The following is a 20,551-nucleotide window of genomic DNA, read 5'->3' as shown; positions in this document are numbered from 1 at the left end:
GGCGCTGAGTGACGTCACTCAGCGCCGATACCACTGCGGGAAAGCGGCTTCTTGTGACCGCAGGCAAAGCACTGCCTGCGGCCACAAGGATGACTGACAGGGAGGGAGCCAATAGCTCCAGCTGCCTGTACCTATGAGCGCTCGTTTGAGCGCTCATAGCTACAGTACAGAGCGCCGCAGGGGGGGGCCCTGCAGGGGGCGCCATGGACGGGTAACCTTACCCATCCCGATGGCGCCCTCCTGGCAGGCTGGTGGCCGGAGCCCTGTGCGACCGCAATGGTCGCACAGAGCAAAGGCCGGCCCTGCTCAGGGTGGGCCCCTTTAACCAGTGGGCCCGGTGCACGTGCACCATGTGCCCTCTGGTTAAAGCGGCCCTACTGGGAGTTTAAAACATTGAAGCCCATCCTGCTTTGCGGTGGGCTCTGGTGATCTACCTACTCGTTCCTGATCCATCATTCATATAATAATCTGCCCCATGTCCTAACGATTTAAAAATATAATGCACAATACACAAGCGAGGATATAGAAAAAGATACAGTCTCAGCTCACACCATGCTTTATCATCATGTACTTGTAGTCCCGAGCTCTGTCAAAGCAGATCTTTAGCATGCCAAAAGCACAACAGGAGAAAATAATTTATATATATATATATATATATATATATATATATATATATATATATATATTATATATATATATATAAAGATGAAGATAAGGTGGCACTCCAGCATATAGTGAGTAAGGTTGTGAGTTTATTCACCCATCATGTGCAGTACAACGTTTCAGCTTACTCAATAAAGCCTTTTTCAAGCAACACATGTGTTGCTTGAAAAAGGCTTCATTGAGTAAGCTGAAACGTTGTACTGCACATGATGGGTGAATAAACTCACAACCTTATTCACTATTCGCTGGAGTGCCGCCTTATCTTCATCTTTGTTTGTATTCAAGTGGAGTCTGGGTCTGACTTCGTGGAGGCTGTGCACCCACCTGAGCAGTTGCCACACGGTGCCGTCCGCATCTTCATTTTTTTGTTATATATATATATATATATATATATATATAACAAAAAAATGAAGATGCGGACGGCACCGTGTGAGATTTTAAACAGTTTGCATAGCTCTTTCATTACCTTTGACACAAATGGGGTACCTTGGTCGGTCAAGATTTCCTTGGGGATCCCCACCCTGGAAAACATATAAAACAATTCCCGTGCAATTGTTTTAGAGGCAGTGTTTCTTAGGGGTACAGCCTCAGGATAGCGGGTCGCATAGTCCAACACAACTAGAATGTACTGGTGTCCCCTAGCCGACTTTACAATGGGACCCACCAAGTCCATTGCGATCCGGTCAAAAGGTACCTCTATGATGGGGAGTGGAACCAAAGGACTGCGAAAATGCGACACTGGAGCGCTAAGCTGACATGTGGGGCACGACTCACAGTATTTTTTTTATGTCAGCATAAATCGCAGGCCAATAAAACCTCTGGAGGACTCTCTCCTGTGTTTTATCTGTCCCCAAGTGTCCCCCAAGGACATGATTATGGGCCATGTCGAGTACCTGACGCCGGTACGACTTAGGCACCAGAAGCTGTTCCACCACCTCATCATTAATCCTAGTGACTCTATATAAGAGATCATTAGTCATAGAAAAATGTGGAAATTTTTTCTCAGCTTCTGGCTCCTGATGTACCCCATTCATAACAGTGACCTGCTCTCTAGCATTTTTGAGAGTGGGGTCCTGTAATTGTGCAGTACCAAAATTATCCCTAGACACCTCTAAGTCTGGAACATTTTGCGCAGTGGGAGGAGCCTCTTCCTCACCAGCCAGGACCTGCAAAGGAAAAGCATCATATTCCTCCTGTACATTTTTATCATTTACCGTGGGTAATGCAATAGACTTAGGGGTCTCCTCACTCCTTTCAGGGGATTGTTGTTTTCCCCATAGAGCCCAGAACAAAGGAAAATCACGCCCCAATATCACATTATGCATAAGGTTTTTAACCACACCCACTTCATATTGTACCGTGCCTAGTTCAGTCCCGACATTAGCCAGTACTATAGGGTAAACCTTTGTATCACCATGTATGCATACCACACTCATATGTCTTTTTGGCACAAAGTCCCCAGCCACCAGGCTGGCATGCACCAGGGTGACAAGGCTTCCTGAGTCCAGCAACGCCTTAACAGGGAAGTCATTTACAGTAATGTTGCAGACTTGTGGTTCAGTCTCTAGTCCAGTGACTGCAACAAAAGACGGCTCCGCAAATAGCGACTGACGCCGGCTAGCGTCACACTCCATGGGCTCAGTGGTAAGAGGGCAATGGGCAGACATATGTCCCGTCTCATGGCATCTCCAGCACTGGATAGGGCCTGGTCTCCTTGGCAGGGAGTCCTTTTTAGGGCCACTTAGCCACCGGGGACCATCACCAGTCTTTTGCCCCTGAGTTACCTCCTGAGCGCTCTTCCCTCTATCAGCACCCCTCCACACTCCCCCAATAGATGGAAGTCTCTTACCAGATGATGGCACAGATCTGGCACTCCGGGGAGGTGACGGTGCTGCAGGAACATCACGGAGGTAGTCCTCGGTCGCCTGGAACCTCTCCACAAGGCTGACGAGTTCGTCGGCACTCCTAGGGTCGCCTTGTCCCACCCAGCGTTGTAGATCAGCAGGAAGGGCACGGAGGTAGCGATCCATCACGACCCTCTCTAGGATCTGGGCAGGAGTAGAGGTGTCTGGCTCCAACCACTTTCTTGCCAAATGGATCAGGTCGTACATCTGGGACCTCGCTGACTTGTCCAGACTGTAGCTCCAGTTGCGGACCCTCCGGGCACGGACAGCAGCAGTAACTCCTAGTCGGGCGAGTATCTCTACTTTTAGCCGAGGATAGTCTTTGACCTCTTGCTCACTGAGGTCATAATAGGCCTTTTGAGGTTCGCCTGTTAAATAAGGCGCAATCACTTCTGCCCACTCAGTGGAGGGTAACTTCTCTCTCTCAGCCACCCGCTCAAAGACAGTTAAGTAGGCCTCAATATCATCATCAGCAGTCATCTTTTGCAGCGCACGCTGCACGGCTCTTTTCACAGACAAAGTCTCTGGCGCGGCTGCTGCCACCAGCTGGGGATTAGCACCTGCAGACGCCTCCTGCTTTGCTATCAGGTGCGCAATAAGTCTCTGTTGTGCAGCCATTGTCTGTTCATGGCGCAGGTTAGCGTCTGTCAGAGCCTGTTGTTGCTGCAAACTCACTTGCATTAACTGCTTCATCATCTCCTCCATGTTGCTTGGCTGTTTTTGGAGTGAAGCAGCAGCCTTCACCCAGGACATAAGCAGCTGTAGCCAAGTTGATGCACACCGTTGCCCCTAGCAACCGTTTTGCCCGCTCTGCAGCACCAATTGTAGGGATCTTCCCGGGGGATGGTGTGTTTGGACACAGTTCAGGCAGCAAACTTGGGCTCATAAAACAGCTTTGGGTGTTTATTTGTAGCATAAACGGTCCAGCAACATAAATACAGCAACACCGTGCGGTGAGAATATACAAAACAAAAAGTCCTGCCCGTCTGGGCGCTTACTAATACAGCAGGTTACCTCTCTGGCACTTCACTTGGCAGATAATATTGCAGGGTGTGCATAAGCCCCAGCTCCCAGCGAACACACCATGCAAGCTGTTCACTCCTGTCTGAGAGCAAACCAAGGATCCTCTGCAGGGCTTTTCTCTGTCAGGCTTGATTAGGGCCAGAGACACCTGACCCCAAAACCTGACCTGGATCGGGGGGAGGGAATGGCAAATCCCACTACCAAAACCTATCTGCCATTCCATGTAAGTCCAGGCCCGGCAATAATAAATAATAGCTCAGCAGCATAACACTGCTGAGCACAGATGCCTCCTGGACTTACCATCTCACACTCCGTATTAACCTGGGTGAGATGTACACCCCCTCGAGCACTTTTCCCGTGACATGTCCACAATATATATATATATATATATATATATATATATATATATATATATATATATATATGCATTTTTTAACCTATAAAAGTCCCCTCGCTCTGTCTAGTTTGTATACTTGCCATTTTAAAACTAAACTGCAATATTTACCTAGTACCTTCACGGAGTTGCCATCTTGTGGCCATTTTGGTGTACCACACTGTAGGTGCAATCTATATAGCACTGTTCATTCACTTTGCAGTTTGTTAATTTTTTCCCCCATTTTCTTTTAATTTTACAATTTTTTAAACATAGTTCCAACAGCATTGATTTGTTTCCCAAAAGCAAATCGTGTATATTTAATCTACACTACTCAAAAAAATAAAGGGAACAGTCAAATAACACATCCTAGATTTGAATTGTTAGGACTGTGCCTTGGCACTCCTCAGTTCGGGCTGTGTGGCGGAGAAGGCGCTCAGTTTAAAGGGGTAGTGCGGCGCTAAAAAATTATTCACAGAATAACACACATTACAAAGTTATACAACTTTGTAATGTATGTTATGTCTGTGAATCGTCCCCTTCCCCTGTGTCCCACCGTGTACCCGGAAGTGTGCGGTGCATTATACATTACCTGATCCATGTCGAGGCCGTCCGCCATCTTGTGCCATACGTCATCTTCGGACGGACAGCCGAATCCCTGCTGCCGCCCCCCCCTCCGCCGCGTCACAACTGTGCTCAGCCGCGATTGGCTGAGCACGGTTATGCTCAGCCAATCGCGGCTGATGACACGGATCAGGTAATGTATAATGCACCACACACTTCCGGGTACACGGGCGGGGGTGGTGGGACACGGGGAAGGGGGCGATTCACAGACATAACATACATTACAAAGTTGTATAACTTTGTAATGTGTGTTATTCTGTGAATAATTTTTTAGCGCCGCACTACCCCTTTAGTGTTTTTGTGCAGTTTCAAGAACCCTGTTTGAACACAGGTGTATATTAGGTTTGTTCAGCCCCACCCCTGTTGCTTGCTATGCCTTGGCAGCTTCAGGGTTAACCCTGCTGCTGTGTCGGTGAGCTGTGCTGAGAATCAGGGGACGGTCCAATCAGCTGCTGGACTGAGTCCCTGATCCTGCATAAATAGTATTCAGCTCCATCAATCCTTGCTGGTTATTGTAGCTCTATCACTCTTGCTCAGCTTTGTATTGAATCTCTCTCTGTGTTTGACCTTTGGCTTACTCTGTTTTGACTATCCTTGTTTGCTGCCTGCCCTGAACCTCGTGCCTGTATCTGGACCTTCCTCTTGCCTGTGGCTTTGTACTTCGCTGCCTACTGTTGCCGACCCGGACTGTTGACTTTGATTGCATTGTGTTTGTCTGTCCTGTTACGCGTTATCCACCTATTTCAGTGCAGGGACCGGCACCGTGGTTGCCCGCAGTTGCCTAGGACTGTCTTGTGGCAAATAGGCAGGGACAGTGGGTGGGATCAGCTTAGGGCTCACTGTTCTTGTCCTGTCTGCCTATCTTGCCAGTGTCCCAGTGCTAACATGAATAAATGAAATATTCTCATTGAATACTTTGTTCTGTGCTGACAACAAAATCACACAAAAAACCATCAATGGAAATCAAATGTATTAACCAATGGAGGCCTGGATTTGAAATCACACACAAAATTAAAGTGGAAAAACACACTATAGGCGAATCCAAATTTGATGTAATGTCCTTAAAACAAGTCAAAATAGGGCTCAGTATTGTGTGTGGCCGCCACGTGCCTGTATGACCTCCCTACAATGCCTGGGCCTGTACCTGATGAGGTTGCAGATGGTTTCCTGAGGAATCTCCTTCTAGACCTCCATTAAAGCATCTGCCAACTCCTGGACAGTCTGTGGTGCAATGTGACGTTGGTGGATGGAGGGAGACATGATGTCCCAGATGTGCTCAATCGGATTCAGGTCTGGAGAACGGACGGGCCAGTCCATAGCTTCAATATCTTCATCTTGCAGGAACTGCTGACACACTCCAGCCACATGAAGTCTAGCATTGTATTGCATTAGGAGGAACCCAGGGCCAACTGCATCAGCATGTGGTCTCACAAGGGGTCTGAAGATCTCATCTTGGTACCTAATGGAAGTCAGGCTACCTCTGGCGAGCACATGGAGGGCTGTGCGGCCCTCCAAAAAAATGCCACCCCACCCCATCACCGACTCACTGCCAAACCGGTCATGCTGAAGGATGTTGTAGGCAGCAGATCGCTCTCCACCGCGTCTCCAGATTCATGTGTCACCGCTGTCACTTGTGCTCAGTGTGAACCTGCTATCATCTGTGAAGAGCACAGGGCGCCAGTGGCAAATTCTGGCTTCTGCACGGTGATGGGCTGTGTGCACAACCCCCATCTGTGGATGTCGGGCCCTCATACAATCCTTATGTAGTCGGTTTCTAACCATTTGTGCAAGCACATTTGTGGCCTCCTGGAGGTCATTTTGCAGGGCTCTGGCAGTGCTCCTCCTGTTCCTCCTTGCACAAAGGCAGAGGTAGCGGTCCTGCTTCTGGGTTGTTGCCCTCCTACGGCCTCCTCCACGTCTCCTGGTGTACTGGCCTGTCTCCTGGTAACGCCTCCAGTCTCTGGACACTACGCTGACAGACACAGCAAACCTTTTTGCCACAGCTCGCATTGATGTGCCATCCTGGATGAGCTGCACATCCTGAGCCACTTGTGTGAGTTCTATAGTCCGTCTCATGCTACCACGAGGGTGAAAGCACCACCAACATTCAAAGGTGACCAAAACATCAGCCAGAAAGCATAGGTACTGAGAAGTGGTCTGCGGTCCCCACCTGCAGAACCACTCCTTTATTGAATGTGTCTTGCTAATTGCCAATAATTTCCACCTGTTGTCTATTCCATTTGCACATCAGCATGTGAAAATCATTGTCAATAAGTGTTGCTTCCTAAGGGTACAAACACACACACCGTATACGCAGCAGATACGCAGCAAATACGCAGCAGATCTGCAGCAGATTTAATGGTGCAGATTTGATGCTGTGTTCAGTTATTTAGATCTAATCTGCTGCGTATTTGTTTCGTATTTGTTGCGTATTTGCTGCGTATACGGTGTGTGTGTTTATACCCTAAGGGTCCATTTACAAAGAAAGATTATCTGACAGATTATCTGCCTAAGATTTGAAGCCAAAGCCAGAAACAGACTATAAACAGAGATCAGGTCATAAAGGAAAGCCTGAGATTTCGCCTCTTTTCAAATCCATTCCTGGCTTTGGCTTCAAATCTTTGGCAGCAGTGGCGTAGCTACCATAGAGGCAGGGTAGGCAGTTGCTATGGGGCCCATGCAGGAGGGGGGCCTGGGGGAGCAGATAAGAGCATGTGTCCTTCTTCTTAACCCCTTGTGTACTGCAGTGACCCAATGTTTACTTACATGCTGCAACAAAAAAAGGGTCAACAAGCAGAAGACAGAGATCTCTGCTTCACTGCACTGATAACCTCTGACCTCTGTTCTCCTGCTGCCAATGCCAATGTGCCAGAGGTCAAGGTTTATCAGTGCAAGAGCAGTAAAGCAGATATATATGAACAATGCTTTGTGTTGAGCGTACGGAAGGGGGGCCCCTTAAAAATGTATGCTATGGGGCCCCGTGAATCCTAGCTACACCCGTTTGGCAGATAATATGTCAGATAATCTTTCTGTGTAAATGGACCCTAAGTGGACAGTTTGATTTCACAGAAGTTTGATTTACTTGGAGTTATATTGTGTTTAAAGAGAACCAATCACCTAAAATTTACTATCCCTATTATCAAAGATTCTCTCTCCCTAAGTCTATCTATGAAGATACAGACTGCCTTTGCAGTCTGTATCTTATTCTTTACCTAATTCCTCTTCCTCTGTGCAGTAATGCTGGGCGCCGCCATCTTGATGACGTCACGCTGGAACGCACGTGACGTCATCAAGATGGCGGCGGCCGGCATTAATGCACCGGAACAAAGGAGCAGGTAAAGTATAAGATACAGATTGCAAATGCAGTCTGTATCTTTATGAAGTCTATTTATGAAGATACAGACTACATTTGCAGTCTGTATCTTATACTTTACCTGCTCCTTTGTTCCGGTGCAGTAATGCCGGACGCCGCCATCTTGGTGACGTCACGTGCGTTCCAGCGGTGCATTCCAGCGTGATGTCATCAAGATGGCGGCGCCCGGCATTACTGCACCGGAACAAAGGAGCAGGTAAAGTATAAGATACAGACTGCAAATGCAGTCTTTATCTTCATAAATAGACTTCAGAAAGATACAGACTGCCTTTACAGTCTGTATCTTATACTTTACCTGATCCTCTGGTCCGCTACAGCAAGGCCGGCGCCGTCATCTTGATTACGCTACTTGCGCTCCACCGCTGGAACGCAAGTGACGTATTCAAGATGGCGGCGCGCGGCCTTCCTGCACCGAACAAGAGGATCAGGTAAAGTATAAGATACAGACTGCAAAGGCAGTCTGTATCTTAATAAATAGACAAAATGAAGATACAGACTGCCTTTGCAGTCTGTATCTTATACTTTACCTGATCCTCTGGTCCGCTACAGCAAGACCAGCGCCGCCATCTTGATTTAGTCTCTTGCGTTCCAGCGGTGGAACGCAAGTGACGTCATCAAGATGGCTTTGCATGACGGGAGCTTCCTGTCTCGCGCCGGCTCTTTTGAAAAGAGTCGGTGCGAGATAGGAAAGTAAAAAGTAAATATTTTAAAAACACGGCCAAAAAAGTAATCAATTATATTTACAAATATTAATAAAATAAGTAAATACATCTAATTAGGGATTTTTTTGATTTTCATAGATGATTGGTTCTCTTTAAGTGTTTCCTTTATTTTTTGAGCAGTGTACAAAAAGAGTGGCAGAGAAACAGGCCCACTCCCGCCCTCACCCCACCCACTGAATTGGTTAACAATTACATCAGTATTAGTACAGTATGTACATTTACCTTACACCCCCACCCCCTCTACCCCTCTCCCCGCCATTGGAGAATAAACACACATAAAAAACACAGAGGACTGCTCTGGGTAGAAGGGGACAGCCCTCTCAAGAAAGATATACAATTAACATTTAGGTAGCTAAAGCAACTGTGGTGGGCCGCTGACGGCTCTTCTACTTGGCCAGGGATTTTGTATGTCGTGACGACTGTGTTGTTTGTTTTCTATGGCCAGTGGTGTTCGGTAACCTGCCGGGTTGATGCAGGTCCCTTGGGCTCTTGTCACGGCAGTCCTGAGTTGCAACTGATCTACCCGGGCTGTCGGTACTGCCACCCACAGAAAGGGGAAAAATACCCCAAGGTCTGTGATTGTGTTTGTAGAGGTGCCGGTGCAGACAGAAGATGACAGAGTCCCGATATTAAAAAAAATATACACTACCGTTCAAAAGTGTGGGGTCACATTGAAATGTGCTTATTTTTTAAGGAAAAGCACTGTACTTTTCAATGAAGATAACTTTAAACTAGTCCTAACTTTAAACAAATACACTCTATACATTGCTAATGTGGTAAATGACTATTCTAGCTGCAAATGTCTGGTTTTTGGTGCAATATCTACATAGGTGTATAGAGGCCCATTTCCAGCAACTATCACTCCAGTGTTCTAATGGTACAATGTGTTTGCTCATTGGCTCAGAAGGCTAATTGATGATTAGAAAACCCTTGTGCAGTCATGTTCACACATCTGAAAACAGTCTAGCTTGTTACAGAAGCTACAAAACTGACCTTCCTTTGAGCAGATTGTGTTTCTGGAGCATCACATTTGTGGGGTCAATTAAACGCTCAAAATGGCCAGAAAAAGAGAACTTTCATCTGAAACTCAGCAGTCTATTCTTGTTCTTAGAAATGAAGGCTATTCCATGCGAGAAATTGCTAAGAAATTGAAAATTTCCTACAACGGTGTGTACTACTCCCTTCAGAGGACAGCACAAAAAGGCTCTAACCAGAGTAGAAAAAGAAGTGGGAGGCCGCGTTGCACAACTAAGCAAGAAGATAAGCACATTAGAGTCTCTAGTTTGAGAAACAGACGCCTCACAGGTCCCCAACTGGCATCTTCATTAAATAGTACCCTGCAAAACACCAGTGTCAACATCTACAGTGAAGAGGCGGCTGCAGGATTTTGGGCTTCAGGGCAGAGTGGCAAAGAAAAAGCCATATCTGAGACTGGCCAATAAAAGAAAAAGATTAAGATGGGCAAAAGAACACAGACATTGGACAGAGGAAGACTGGAAAAAAGTGTTGTGGACGGATGAATCCAAGTTTGAGGTGTTTGGATCACAAAGAAGAACGTTTGTGAGACGCAGAACAAATGAAAAGATGCTGGAAGAATGCCTGACGCCATCTGTTAAGCATGGTGGAGGTAATGTGATGGTCTGGGGTTGCTTTGGTGCTGGTAAGGTGGGAGATTTGTACAGGGTAAAAGGGATTCTGAATAAGGAAGGCTATCACTCAATTTTGCAATGCCATGCCATACCCAGTGGACAGCGCTTGATTGGAGCCAATTTCATCCTACAACAGGACAATGACCCTAAACACACCTCCAAATTGTGCAAGAACTATTTACAGCAGAAGCGGGCAGCTGGTATTCTATCGGTAATGGAGTGGCCAGCGCAGTCACCAGATCTGAACCCCATCGAGCTGTTGTGGGAGCAGCTTGACCGTATGGTACGCCAGAAGTGCCCATCCAACCAATACAACTTGTGGGAGCTGCTTCTAGACGCGTGGGGTGCAATTTCTCCAGCTTACCCCAACAGATTAATAGCTAGAATGCCAAAGGTGTGCAATGCTGTTATTGCTGCAAAAGGAGGATTCTTTGACGAAAGCAAAGTTTGATGTAAAAACAATATTTCAAATACAAATCATTATTTCTAACCTTTTCATTGTCGTGACTCTATTTTCTTTTCATTTCACAACGTATGGTGGTGAATAAGTGTGACTTTTCATGGAAAACAATAGTTTTGGTGACCCCAAACTTTTGAACGGTAGTGTAAATGCTTTACTGTAAGGCTTTACCAGTATACCAGTACACGTTTTGCAGACACTAACCTTGACACACTTGAGTGCTTGACCTTAGTGCTTGGAGGTGAAAGAAGAGAGGTAGTTGTAGCGGTGCTGGTAGAGTGAAGAGTAGAGAAGAGGAGCCCTAACCCAGTGTAGCTGTGTACTCTGCCTAAACTTTAGTAGATATATTTTGAGTGAAGTGATACTCCTACTCACATATAGACAATGTCTTTCCTCCTTCTGCCTTCAGGTAGCGTAGAACCCGTCCCAGTAGGGTCCCAGAACGATCCCCAGCCATGGTTATCTGGGTGTAGTAAGGTGTCCGAGGTTTCCCAGTTACCTGCACTGCGCAGTAGGATAAATAGACATTTACTTTTACGGTTGCTTTGTCCTACTGAGATCAGCTGAGATCCTATTGCTTCAGGAGTCTGTTCTTCACCTTATAGACGTGTTCCTGGCATGGGCTAGGATGTTCCTTGGTGACTACTCTCCCTTGGGTGTGCTTAGCACTGCATAATAGATAGACTGTTGGTCTCTAGTTGCATCTGTTCATACACGTGGCTAGAATCAACTGCACTGAACTGCTGTGCCTGATAGGGGCCCTGGCTTAGCTTCTGCAGGAACGGTTGTCTTTTGTGTCCTTCCTCTCTGAGAATTTGGATAAGGCTGACTGTACTTCCTCGACCAGTAAAAGCTCTCCTACAGGGGCCTTCTGTATGCCTGTCTGTGAGTGGTGGGGATAAGTGTACTCAGGAGAAAAAAGAGAGATGATAGGTAGAAAAGATAATGGCATCACCTGTTGGTCAGCATGGAACACATGGTACATATAAAACATTAACCCATGACTTACTTCACCTCACAATCTCCTATGTTTCTATACAGCTTTCCCCTTCTTCCTTGCCACCCACTCCTCATATGTTTTAACCTTTTTTTAACCAAGGCTTTCCATTTCTCCAGTATGGGGGCTTTATCCCAAAACCATTTACGAACAATCAATATCTTTACTATGGCAAACACTCTATTTAGTAGGGATCCCACCCCTCCATCTTTAGCAAACCCCCCCCCCCCAGCATAATTTTTTACAGCATCTTTTACTACTTTTAATCCCATAATCTCTAAATATCCCTTAATCGATGTCCAATATATTTGAATTTTTGGGCAAGAGCACAGTAGATGAAAAAAATCCACCCCTTCACTCATACATCTCGAACAGTCTGATGATGTCCTATATCCCCTTATGAACAATTTCTGAGGAGAATGGTATAATATATATAGAATTTTCAACATTTTCAACAGAATCATCCTAAATGGAACATTCATAGAGGAAAAAGATGTATTCCCAATAATAAGTTCCCATGCCTGCTTACTAATCCTTCCGCCTCTGTGTTCCCATTTTTCCTTGATTGTGTTCAACTGCTGCTCCCCTCGCTCATGAATCAGTTGCTAATATATATCCCCAATAGGTTTCCTACCATTAGATATTTAATGATTTTATGCAACTGAGATATTCCAAACTTCTTTATTAATGGACATTTTTTTAATTGAAGATACCATAGCTTTTGTGTATCTTTAACACCAACATGTTTGTTAGGAGGACTAGGGAGCTGGACAACACTGGACAGGTAATGCCCTGGCACTGGCACCCGCCCCGATGTCCCTGCCTAATTGCCTCTACATCCCTAGGCGGCAGCAGACAACTGGTCGACAATCCCTATCCTATGCAGGTGCGACACTGAATGAAGACAAGACAAACACGCAAAGATACAAATACTCATGGTCAATAACTAGCGGTCTGTGTGGTACAAAAACAAAATCCAAGGGGTAGTCAAAAGTAAAAGCCAGGAAACCAGGAATACAAGTCAAGAACAAGTGCTAGGTCAAAAGTAAACTCAGGGTATGAGGCTCTGTTGCAAGCAGGGAGGAGCATAGTAAGACTATTGGATTTACGGAGGCCAGAGTCCAAGCCCCAGAACATGATTGGGCTCCAGCTCCCAGTACACATAATGGAGCTGACTGGCGGTGCCGCACGCCAGTCAGCAAGTAAAAACAGAATTACAGACTCTACGAGAATCTAGAACTTTTTCCACCTGATACTCCAACTCTGCTTGTATGACCAGCGGAAGAGTGGAGGACTAGACTCTGTCGGCAGAATATTATTATTACAGAGATTGGAAAAGGACCTTTATACCGAGGAGTGAATTTTGCCCAAGGTACTTGAAGACGTAAGTTTTTAGTGGATAACCAGACCTTAAAGGGGAACTCCATGTAAAGGTTAAAAAAATGTGCTGCAGAAGCATATAGCATTGCTTACCTGTCTAAAACAGTTTTGAAACTAAAACAAAAAATCCATTAGCTTTGGGGGGTTTTCTTCTGTATTGTGTGGTTGTACTTCCTGGTTGAGCAGTTGTAAACAGTACTACAGGTTCCAGAATGCATTTCTTTCCCTCAGCTGTTCACCCCATTCCCCACACAAAGCTTGGCTGTGCCGGATGTGATCCTCATCAACGTTTAGCATCATTTAATTGTGTTACTGCATCATTTTTGTGAAGACGCTGCAGTACTGCAATGAAGCTCCAACATGTGTGAACATCATCATCTCTTTACAAACTACACATCTGTATTGGCCCCTTTACAACCTCATTTAGTAGGTAGGCTGACTCAATGTGATCCCCCTTACAGTATATGCCACCCCTGTGTTGTCTATCGCCCTTATATATATATATATATATATATATATATATATGCCCCCCCTTATATATTGCTCCCTTATACATGGCCCCCTTATAGAATGCCACCTTATAGATGGCCCTGTGTTGTCCATGGCCCTTATAGATGGACAGCTTATACATGTCCCCCTTATAGATGCCCCCTTGTACATGTCCCCCTTATAGATGCCCCCTTGTACATCCCCCTTATAGATTGCCCCCTTGTACATGTCCCTCTTATAGATGCCCCTTGTACATGTCCCCCTTATAGATTGCCTCCTAATACATGTCCCCCATATAGATTGCCCCCTTATATATATCCCCCTATGTTGTTCTCCAGACAAAAAGGGAAAAAAAACACAACTCGCCTAACACCTCTCTCCCCCGCTGCAGCTGTCTTCTTCTCTTCCCTTGTCGGCTGGTACTTCTGGTACAGGGAGCATCTCTAAAAGAGCTCCCTCTACTGAAAATACAGGCCAGCGGTGCACACTGAGGTCACTGGTGTGTGCTCTGCTGGGGAATCCCCGGGACATCCCCAAAGAGCGTGCATCAACCAGGGGCCAGGCCAACACTGCCCCCAGCCCCACAGGCGTACTGTGTTATCAAATCTTAGGACACTACGCCTATGGGGCCGGGGGCAGTGCGGTGGGGAGCGGGATACATGGGGGCCGTACCGGGATGGGAGGACATTATCCCCAAATCGGAACTGTACTTCAAGTAAACGTTGTAATGAAGTAGTACCCAAGTTTTACCACAAGATGTCACTATTATCTGTATATACACTTGTATACTGCACATCTGTAGTGAACAAGGGGTTAATATTCGTTATAATCTGTGCACCAATGAGAGCCCTCTTCTTCACCTATCTCTATTCTCCTTTTCTCTTCCCCTCCTGTGCTCTCCCTTCCCGTGCTGCTCCCCCCACCCCCGAATCTGCTCCTCCCCTGCCCGTGCTGCTCACCCTCCGTTCTCCCCCTCTGCCCGATCTCCCTCCCGTGCACCTCTCCCCCCCCCCCCTGTGCTGCACACATCCCCCCAGAGCCGCGCATGGAGGTACCATGGGTTACTATGCTATACAACGATCAGGCCCCTGCACTGAAGCAGGGGTCTGATCGTTTGAATGAGCAGTCAGTGTGACACACTGACTGCTAATTCATTCAATATACAGTGTAATGCATTACAGCACTCATCATGTGCTGTAATGCATTATACTGTATATACACCTGTAAAGTATAAAAAAACACAAAACACACACATAAATAAATTAATTAATAAAACTTATAAATTAAACAATAAAATAAATACATGAATAAATAAATAAAATAAATAAATATAAATAAATAAATAAATATATACACATTCCCTATCCCCCTTTATAAATGATCCCCTATAAATAAGATACACATATTTGGTATCGCCGCGTCCGTAATGACCCCGTCTATTAACCCGTTACTTTAATTATACCGCCTGATTAATGCCATAAAAAAAAAAACTAACCAAAATGACATATTTTTTTGTTAATCCCGCCCCCTAAAATATATAGAAAAAAGCTATCAATACGACACATGTACCCAAAAGGTGTACCACTTAAAACGTCAGCTTATGCCGCAAAAAAAGAAGCCCTCACATAACTCCATTGGCGAAAAAATTTAAATAGTACAGGTCTTACAATATGTAAGACTCAAACAGTATATATAGTATAAATGCCATAAACTATAACAAAAGCTATATAACAAGGATATTACTGTAATCGTACAGACCTGACGAATAAGGATAACATGTCATATGTGACGTATAGTAAACGGCGTACAAAAAAAAATGGAGAACAACTGCTGCTAAATTGTCTTTTTTTATTCGGACCACCTCATAAAAAACTTAATAAAAAAATGATCAGGGTGTCACATGTCCCCCAGAATGGTACCGATGGGAACGTCAACTTGTGTTACACAAATATTTTGGCACCGCAAGGCCTCTGTCACATGGTATACTGGCTATAGAAAACCTGAAATAAGAAAAGACCCCAAAAATACACAAGGCTTCTGTCATGTCTGCGGCCTGTGGTTGAGTCAGGTGACGCACTGCGGCCACATATGGGGGATTTCTAGAAACACTGGAATAAGGAGAATAAATAGTGAGTGGTATTTCTCATTTAGTATTTGCTGTGTTAGAGGAAAAAATGGATTAAAATGGAATATGTGCCAAAAAATGAAAATGTTAAATTTCCCCTCCAACTTGCTTAAATTTCTGCGAAACACCTAAAGGGTTAATAAACTTTTGAAATGTTACTTTGAATACTTTGTGGGGTGCAGTTTGTACAGTGGAGAGATTTATGGGGGTAACTAACATACAGGCCCCACAAATCTACTTCAGAACTGAACTGGTCCCTAATAAAATCTGAATTTGAAATTTTCCTGAAAATTTTAAAAATTGCTGCAAAATTTCGAAGTACTCTAACATCCTAATAAGTAAAAGGACGTTCACCAAATGACGTCACCATTTTTTCTCAGAAAAAGAGAATTTTGAATATAAAGAAATGTAAATTTTTCAAATTTTTAAACGAATGTGTTTTTTCCAAAAAAACTACTGAATGTATCAACCAAAGTATACCACAAACATAAAGAGGAATATGTCATGAAAAAACAATCTCAGAATAACCGCGATAGTTAAAAGCATCCCAGAGTTATCACTACATAAAGAGAGACAGGTCAGATTTGAAAAATTGGCCCTGGTCATTAAGGCCAAAACAGGCTGCGGAGGCAAGGGGTTAAACTCTCCACCTAGTCAGGGGGTAAACAGAAAAGTCAGTTATTGGCCAAATGAGGGGCTCAAGTTACAACAACCAATCTGATACTAGCTTTCGTTTTCCCACAAGAGATTGGGAAATAAAATCATGAAGTTGATTGGTTGCAATGGATAGCTAGCTGTGCTCCCCTGTAGTGTGACTAGCGGTCCCAGGTCCCGCCTGGCGTCCACACTCTGCACACTCATGTGACCGCGATGATACCTCACTGTGCTGCCTCTAGAGACCGCAGACCAGGCCGACTGAGCAGCCAAGCGGAGGGGCCTTGCCGAACCGTTTACTGGCTGACCGCCCTAAAGGGCGGGGCGAGCTGTTGAGGGTCGTGTATGGCAGCCCACAGGGGGCGTTACCGGGACCTCAGTGGGTGGGGTTCGGTCCCCGGCAGTCGCTGACTTCATTCTCTGTCCAGCTTTGCGTGTTGATGTCACATGCAAGATGGCGGCTCCTCGGGCGGGTCCCGGGTATCCGTGCTGCTCCTGCCTGGTGGTGTGCGGGGAGATGGGCAGGGGACCCGGCCTGGTAAAGCGGGCGGTGAGCGAGCTGAGGAGAGGTGAGAACCGGGGGTGGAGTCGGGTGTGACTGGCGCGGAGATGCTGGAGCTCATACATAAATATATGCAGGATTGTCTCCTCATTCTCTGCCACAGCATGCATAGGATATGCCTATATCTCCACCCTATGCAGGAGCGGGGTGCTGTGCGGGCCACTGCGCAGGCTCAGTGCACTGTGCACACCCGCTATGGCAGGATCAGGCGGTTATATGGTTCTCCTGTCAGAAGTGGAGAGACAGAGCGCTCGGCATGTGCACACCGGGCAGGAGGGGGCGCTCTGTTTATTCAGGTGTCAGTCAGCGTGTACTGGAGTGGGGTTTGTTCTAACTATAGACAGTCATAGACTAATAGTAATAGAGGGATTCTGACTATAGCTAGTTATAGACTAATAGTAATAGAGGTATTCTGACTATAGCCAGTCATAGACCAATAGTAATAGAGGTATTCTGACTATAGCTAGTCATAGACTAATAGTAATAGAGGTATTCTGACTATAGCCAGTTATAGACTAATAGTAATAGAGGTATTCTGACTATAGCTAGTCATAGGCTAATAGTAATAGGTATTCTGACTATAGCCAGTCATAGACTAATAGTAATAGGTATTCTGACTATAGCCAGTTATAGCCTAATAGTAATAGAGGTATTCTGACTATAGCCAGTCATAGACTAATAGTAATAGAGGTATTCTGACTATAGACAGTCATAGACTAATAGTAATAGAGGTATTCTGACTATAGACAGTCATAGACTAATAGTAATAGAGGTATTCTGACTATAGCCAGTCATAGACTAATAGTAATAGAGGTATTCTGACTATAGACAGTCATAGACTAATAGTAATAGAGGTATTCTGACTATAGCCAGTCATAGACTAATAGTAATAGAGGTATTCTGACTATAGCCAGTCATAGGCTAATAGTAATAGAGGTATTCTGACTATAGCCAGTCATAGACTAATAGTAATAGAGGTATTCTGACTATAGCCAGCCATAGACCAATAGTAATAGAGGTATTCTGACTATAGCTAGTCATAGGCTAATAGTAATAGAGGTATTCTGACTATAGCCAGTCATAGGCTAATAGTAATAGAGGTATTCTGACTATAGCCAGTCATAGACTAATAGTAATAGAGGTATTCTGACTATAGCCAGTCATAGCCTAATAGTAATAGAGGTATTCTGACTATAGCTAGTCATAGGCTAATAGTAATAGTCTATGACTGGCTATAGTCAGAATACCTCTATTACTATTAGTCTATGACTGGCTATAGTCAGAATACCTCTATTACTATTAGTCTATGACTGGCTATAGTCAGAATAACTAATAGTAATAGAGGTATTCTGACTATAGCCAGTCATAGCCTAATAGTAATAGAGGTATTCTGACTATAGCCAGTCATAGACTAATAGTAATAGAGGTATTCTGACTATAGCCAGTCATAGACTAATAGTAACACAATAGTACTGACTATAGCTAGTCATAGACTAATAGTAATAGTTATTCTGACTATAGCAAGCCACAAACTAATAGTAACACAATAGTTCTGACTACAGTCAGTTATATGTGGTTGACCATGTTATTGTGTTTATTGAAAGTAACCATTTAAAAAACAGATCCATAGAGGTCTACCACGAGAGCTGCCAGACGATTTAGGTCTGTTCGGAAAAATTGAATGGAATCATAGATGACGTGTTTTTTTTTTTTTCTTACCCCCCCCCCCCCATGCCTGGGGTGAGGATATTGAACTGCTCTTTTTATCTGCTACACTTGAGCTGTATTCTGTTGTTCTGCGGATTGTATGGATATTTTTGATAAAAGAAAAACTAAAGAAAAAGATTCATAGTGTGAACCTACCCCAAATAAAGTGTCTTTCAATGTGTTTTCCTCGCCCCCTTATGATGAGTTTTTCTGGGAAAAAGAAGTATTAGTGAATTGGGACCACATCCCCGCCAGCTTGGGTTACCAGCCGTCTCTGTAGTATTGTCCGATTCAGGTAGGATACGGCAGTATGTCCAGGTGAGGTCTAGAGGAGGAAAAAGGGAAGCATGCCTCGGGATCGGATTGTGGTGGACACGTGTCTGTCTGCTCGTGTCAGCGGAGATGTGTGTGACAGAAGAATTAAAGGAGTAGTCTAGCTAGATCCCACGGTGCATCATGCTTCACTGTCCACCTATCTACCTGCCTACTTCAGCTAATACCTGTGATAAATGGAACCGTAAATTCTGCAGTCTACCAACAAATTCTGAAGGAGTAGGTCAGGCTATATGTTTGTAACCTCAGGCTGAAGCACACTTGGGTTATGCAGCAGGACAATGATCCCAAACACACCAGCAAGTTCATCTCTGTATGGCTTAAGAAAAACAAAATTAAGGGGGACATTTATCAAACTATCAAACTAATTGCACCTGTTTTTAGTCTAATATATCTAGTTTGTGCTCAAAATAAATCTAATATGACTTTATGAAGCTTTTTTAGACAAGACTATCCAAATTAGATGCGACTTTTTGAATTAGATTTTTTGTTGTTAATTAGATCGAAAGTGCGCCAGAATTCTTTTTTAGCTAAATTTATTAACTGCACAATTTTTTTTAAAAGTCGCATATATTGGCTACGTCTGCTCCGAACCAGGTGAATTTATTAGACTAATTAAAAGACCGTTATTTTTAAGACACATTTACTATGCTATTAGACAATTTGCATAAATTTGACTAAACACATTAGATTGGAAATTATGCCAAAACATCTTTGACAAAATCGTGTTTTTAGATTTGTTAGTAAATATCCCCCTAAGACTTTGAAGTGGCCTAGTCAAAGGCCTGACCTTAATCTGATTGAAATGTTGTGACATTTATAAAAGCATTTCATGCTTTGACACCTTCATGTATGGATGAATTACAACACTTCTGTGAAGATGGGTGGGACAAAATTTCGAGCATTGTAAAAGACTCATTGGCGGTTATCACAAATGCTTGATGGCAGTTGTTGCCATCCAACCAGTTATTAGGTTTAGGGGGCAAAACTTTCTTAGGGTGCGTTTACACAGAGAGATTTATTTAGCAGATTTTGGAAGCCAAAGCCAGGAACAGACAATAAACAGGGAACAGGTCATAAAAGAGAGCCTGAGATTTCTTCTGTTTTCAAATCCATTCCTGGCTTTGGCTTAAAAAATCTGCCAGATAAATCTGTCTGTGTAAACGCACCATTACACAGGGCCCTATAGGTTTTAATTACCTTTCCCTTATTAATAAAGACCTACATTTAACAACTGCATTTTGTGTTATGTTTTGTCTAATATTTAAATTAATTCAAATCTATCTTAAACATTTAGGCTATGTGCACACTGCTGAAAAGTGATGGAAACTCTGTCACGCAATCCGCCACTCGCGGACTGCAGCGCACGCGCGTCCCCGCCTGTGTCATAGACTCCATTCTATGTACGGGCGGATTCCTTCCTCCGTCCAGAGAATAAACTTAATCATTCCCTGGACGGAGGAAGGAATTTGCCCGTGCATAGAATGGAGTCTATGATACGGGAGGAGATGCG

General features: G+C 44.5%; 1 protein-coding gene across 1 annotated transcript in view; it reads left to right on the top strand.

The window, feature by feature from the left end:
* Positions 1-16,800: 16,800 nt before the first annotated feature.
* MAP1S (microtubule associated protein 1S) overlaps positions 16,801-20,551 on the top strand; it is a 59,154-nt gene continuing 55,403 nt past the window's right edge. Inside the window, exon 1 of the mRNA XM_069962344.1 lies at positions 16,801-17,005. Coding sequence (XP_069818445.1) covers positions 16,891-17,005 — 115 coding nt within the window. The 5' untranslated portion in view covers positions 16,801-16,890. The remainder of the gene's footprint in view (positions 17,006-20,551) is intronic.

Source organism: Dendropsophus ebraccatus, chromosome 3 (genome assembly GCF_027789765.1).
Source record: "Dendropsophus ebraccatus isolate aDenEbr1 chromosome 3, aDenEbr1.pat, whole genome shotgun sequence".
Taxonomy (NCBI): Eukaryota; Metazoa; Chordata; class Amphibia; order Anura; family Hylidae; genus Dendropsophus; species Dendropsophus ebraccatus.
This window is presented reverse-complemented; position numbering and strand designations above follow the sequence as displayed.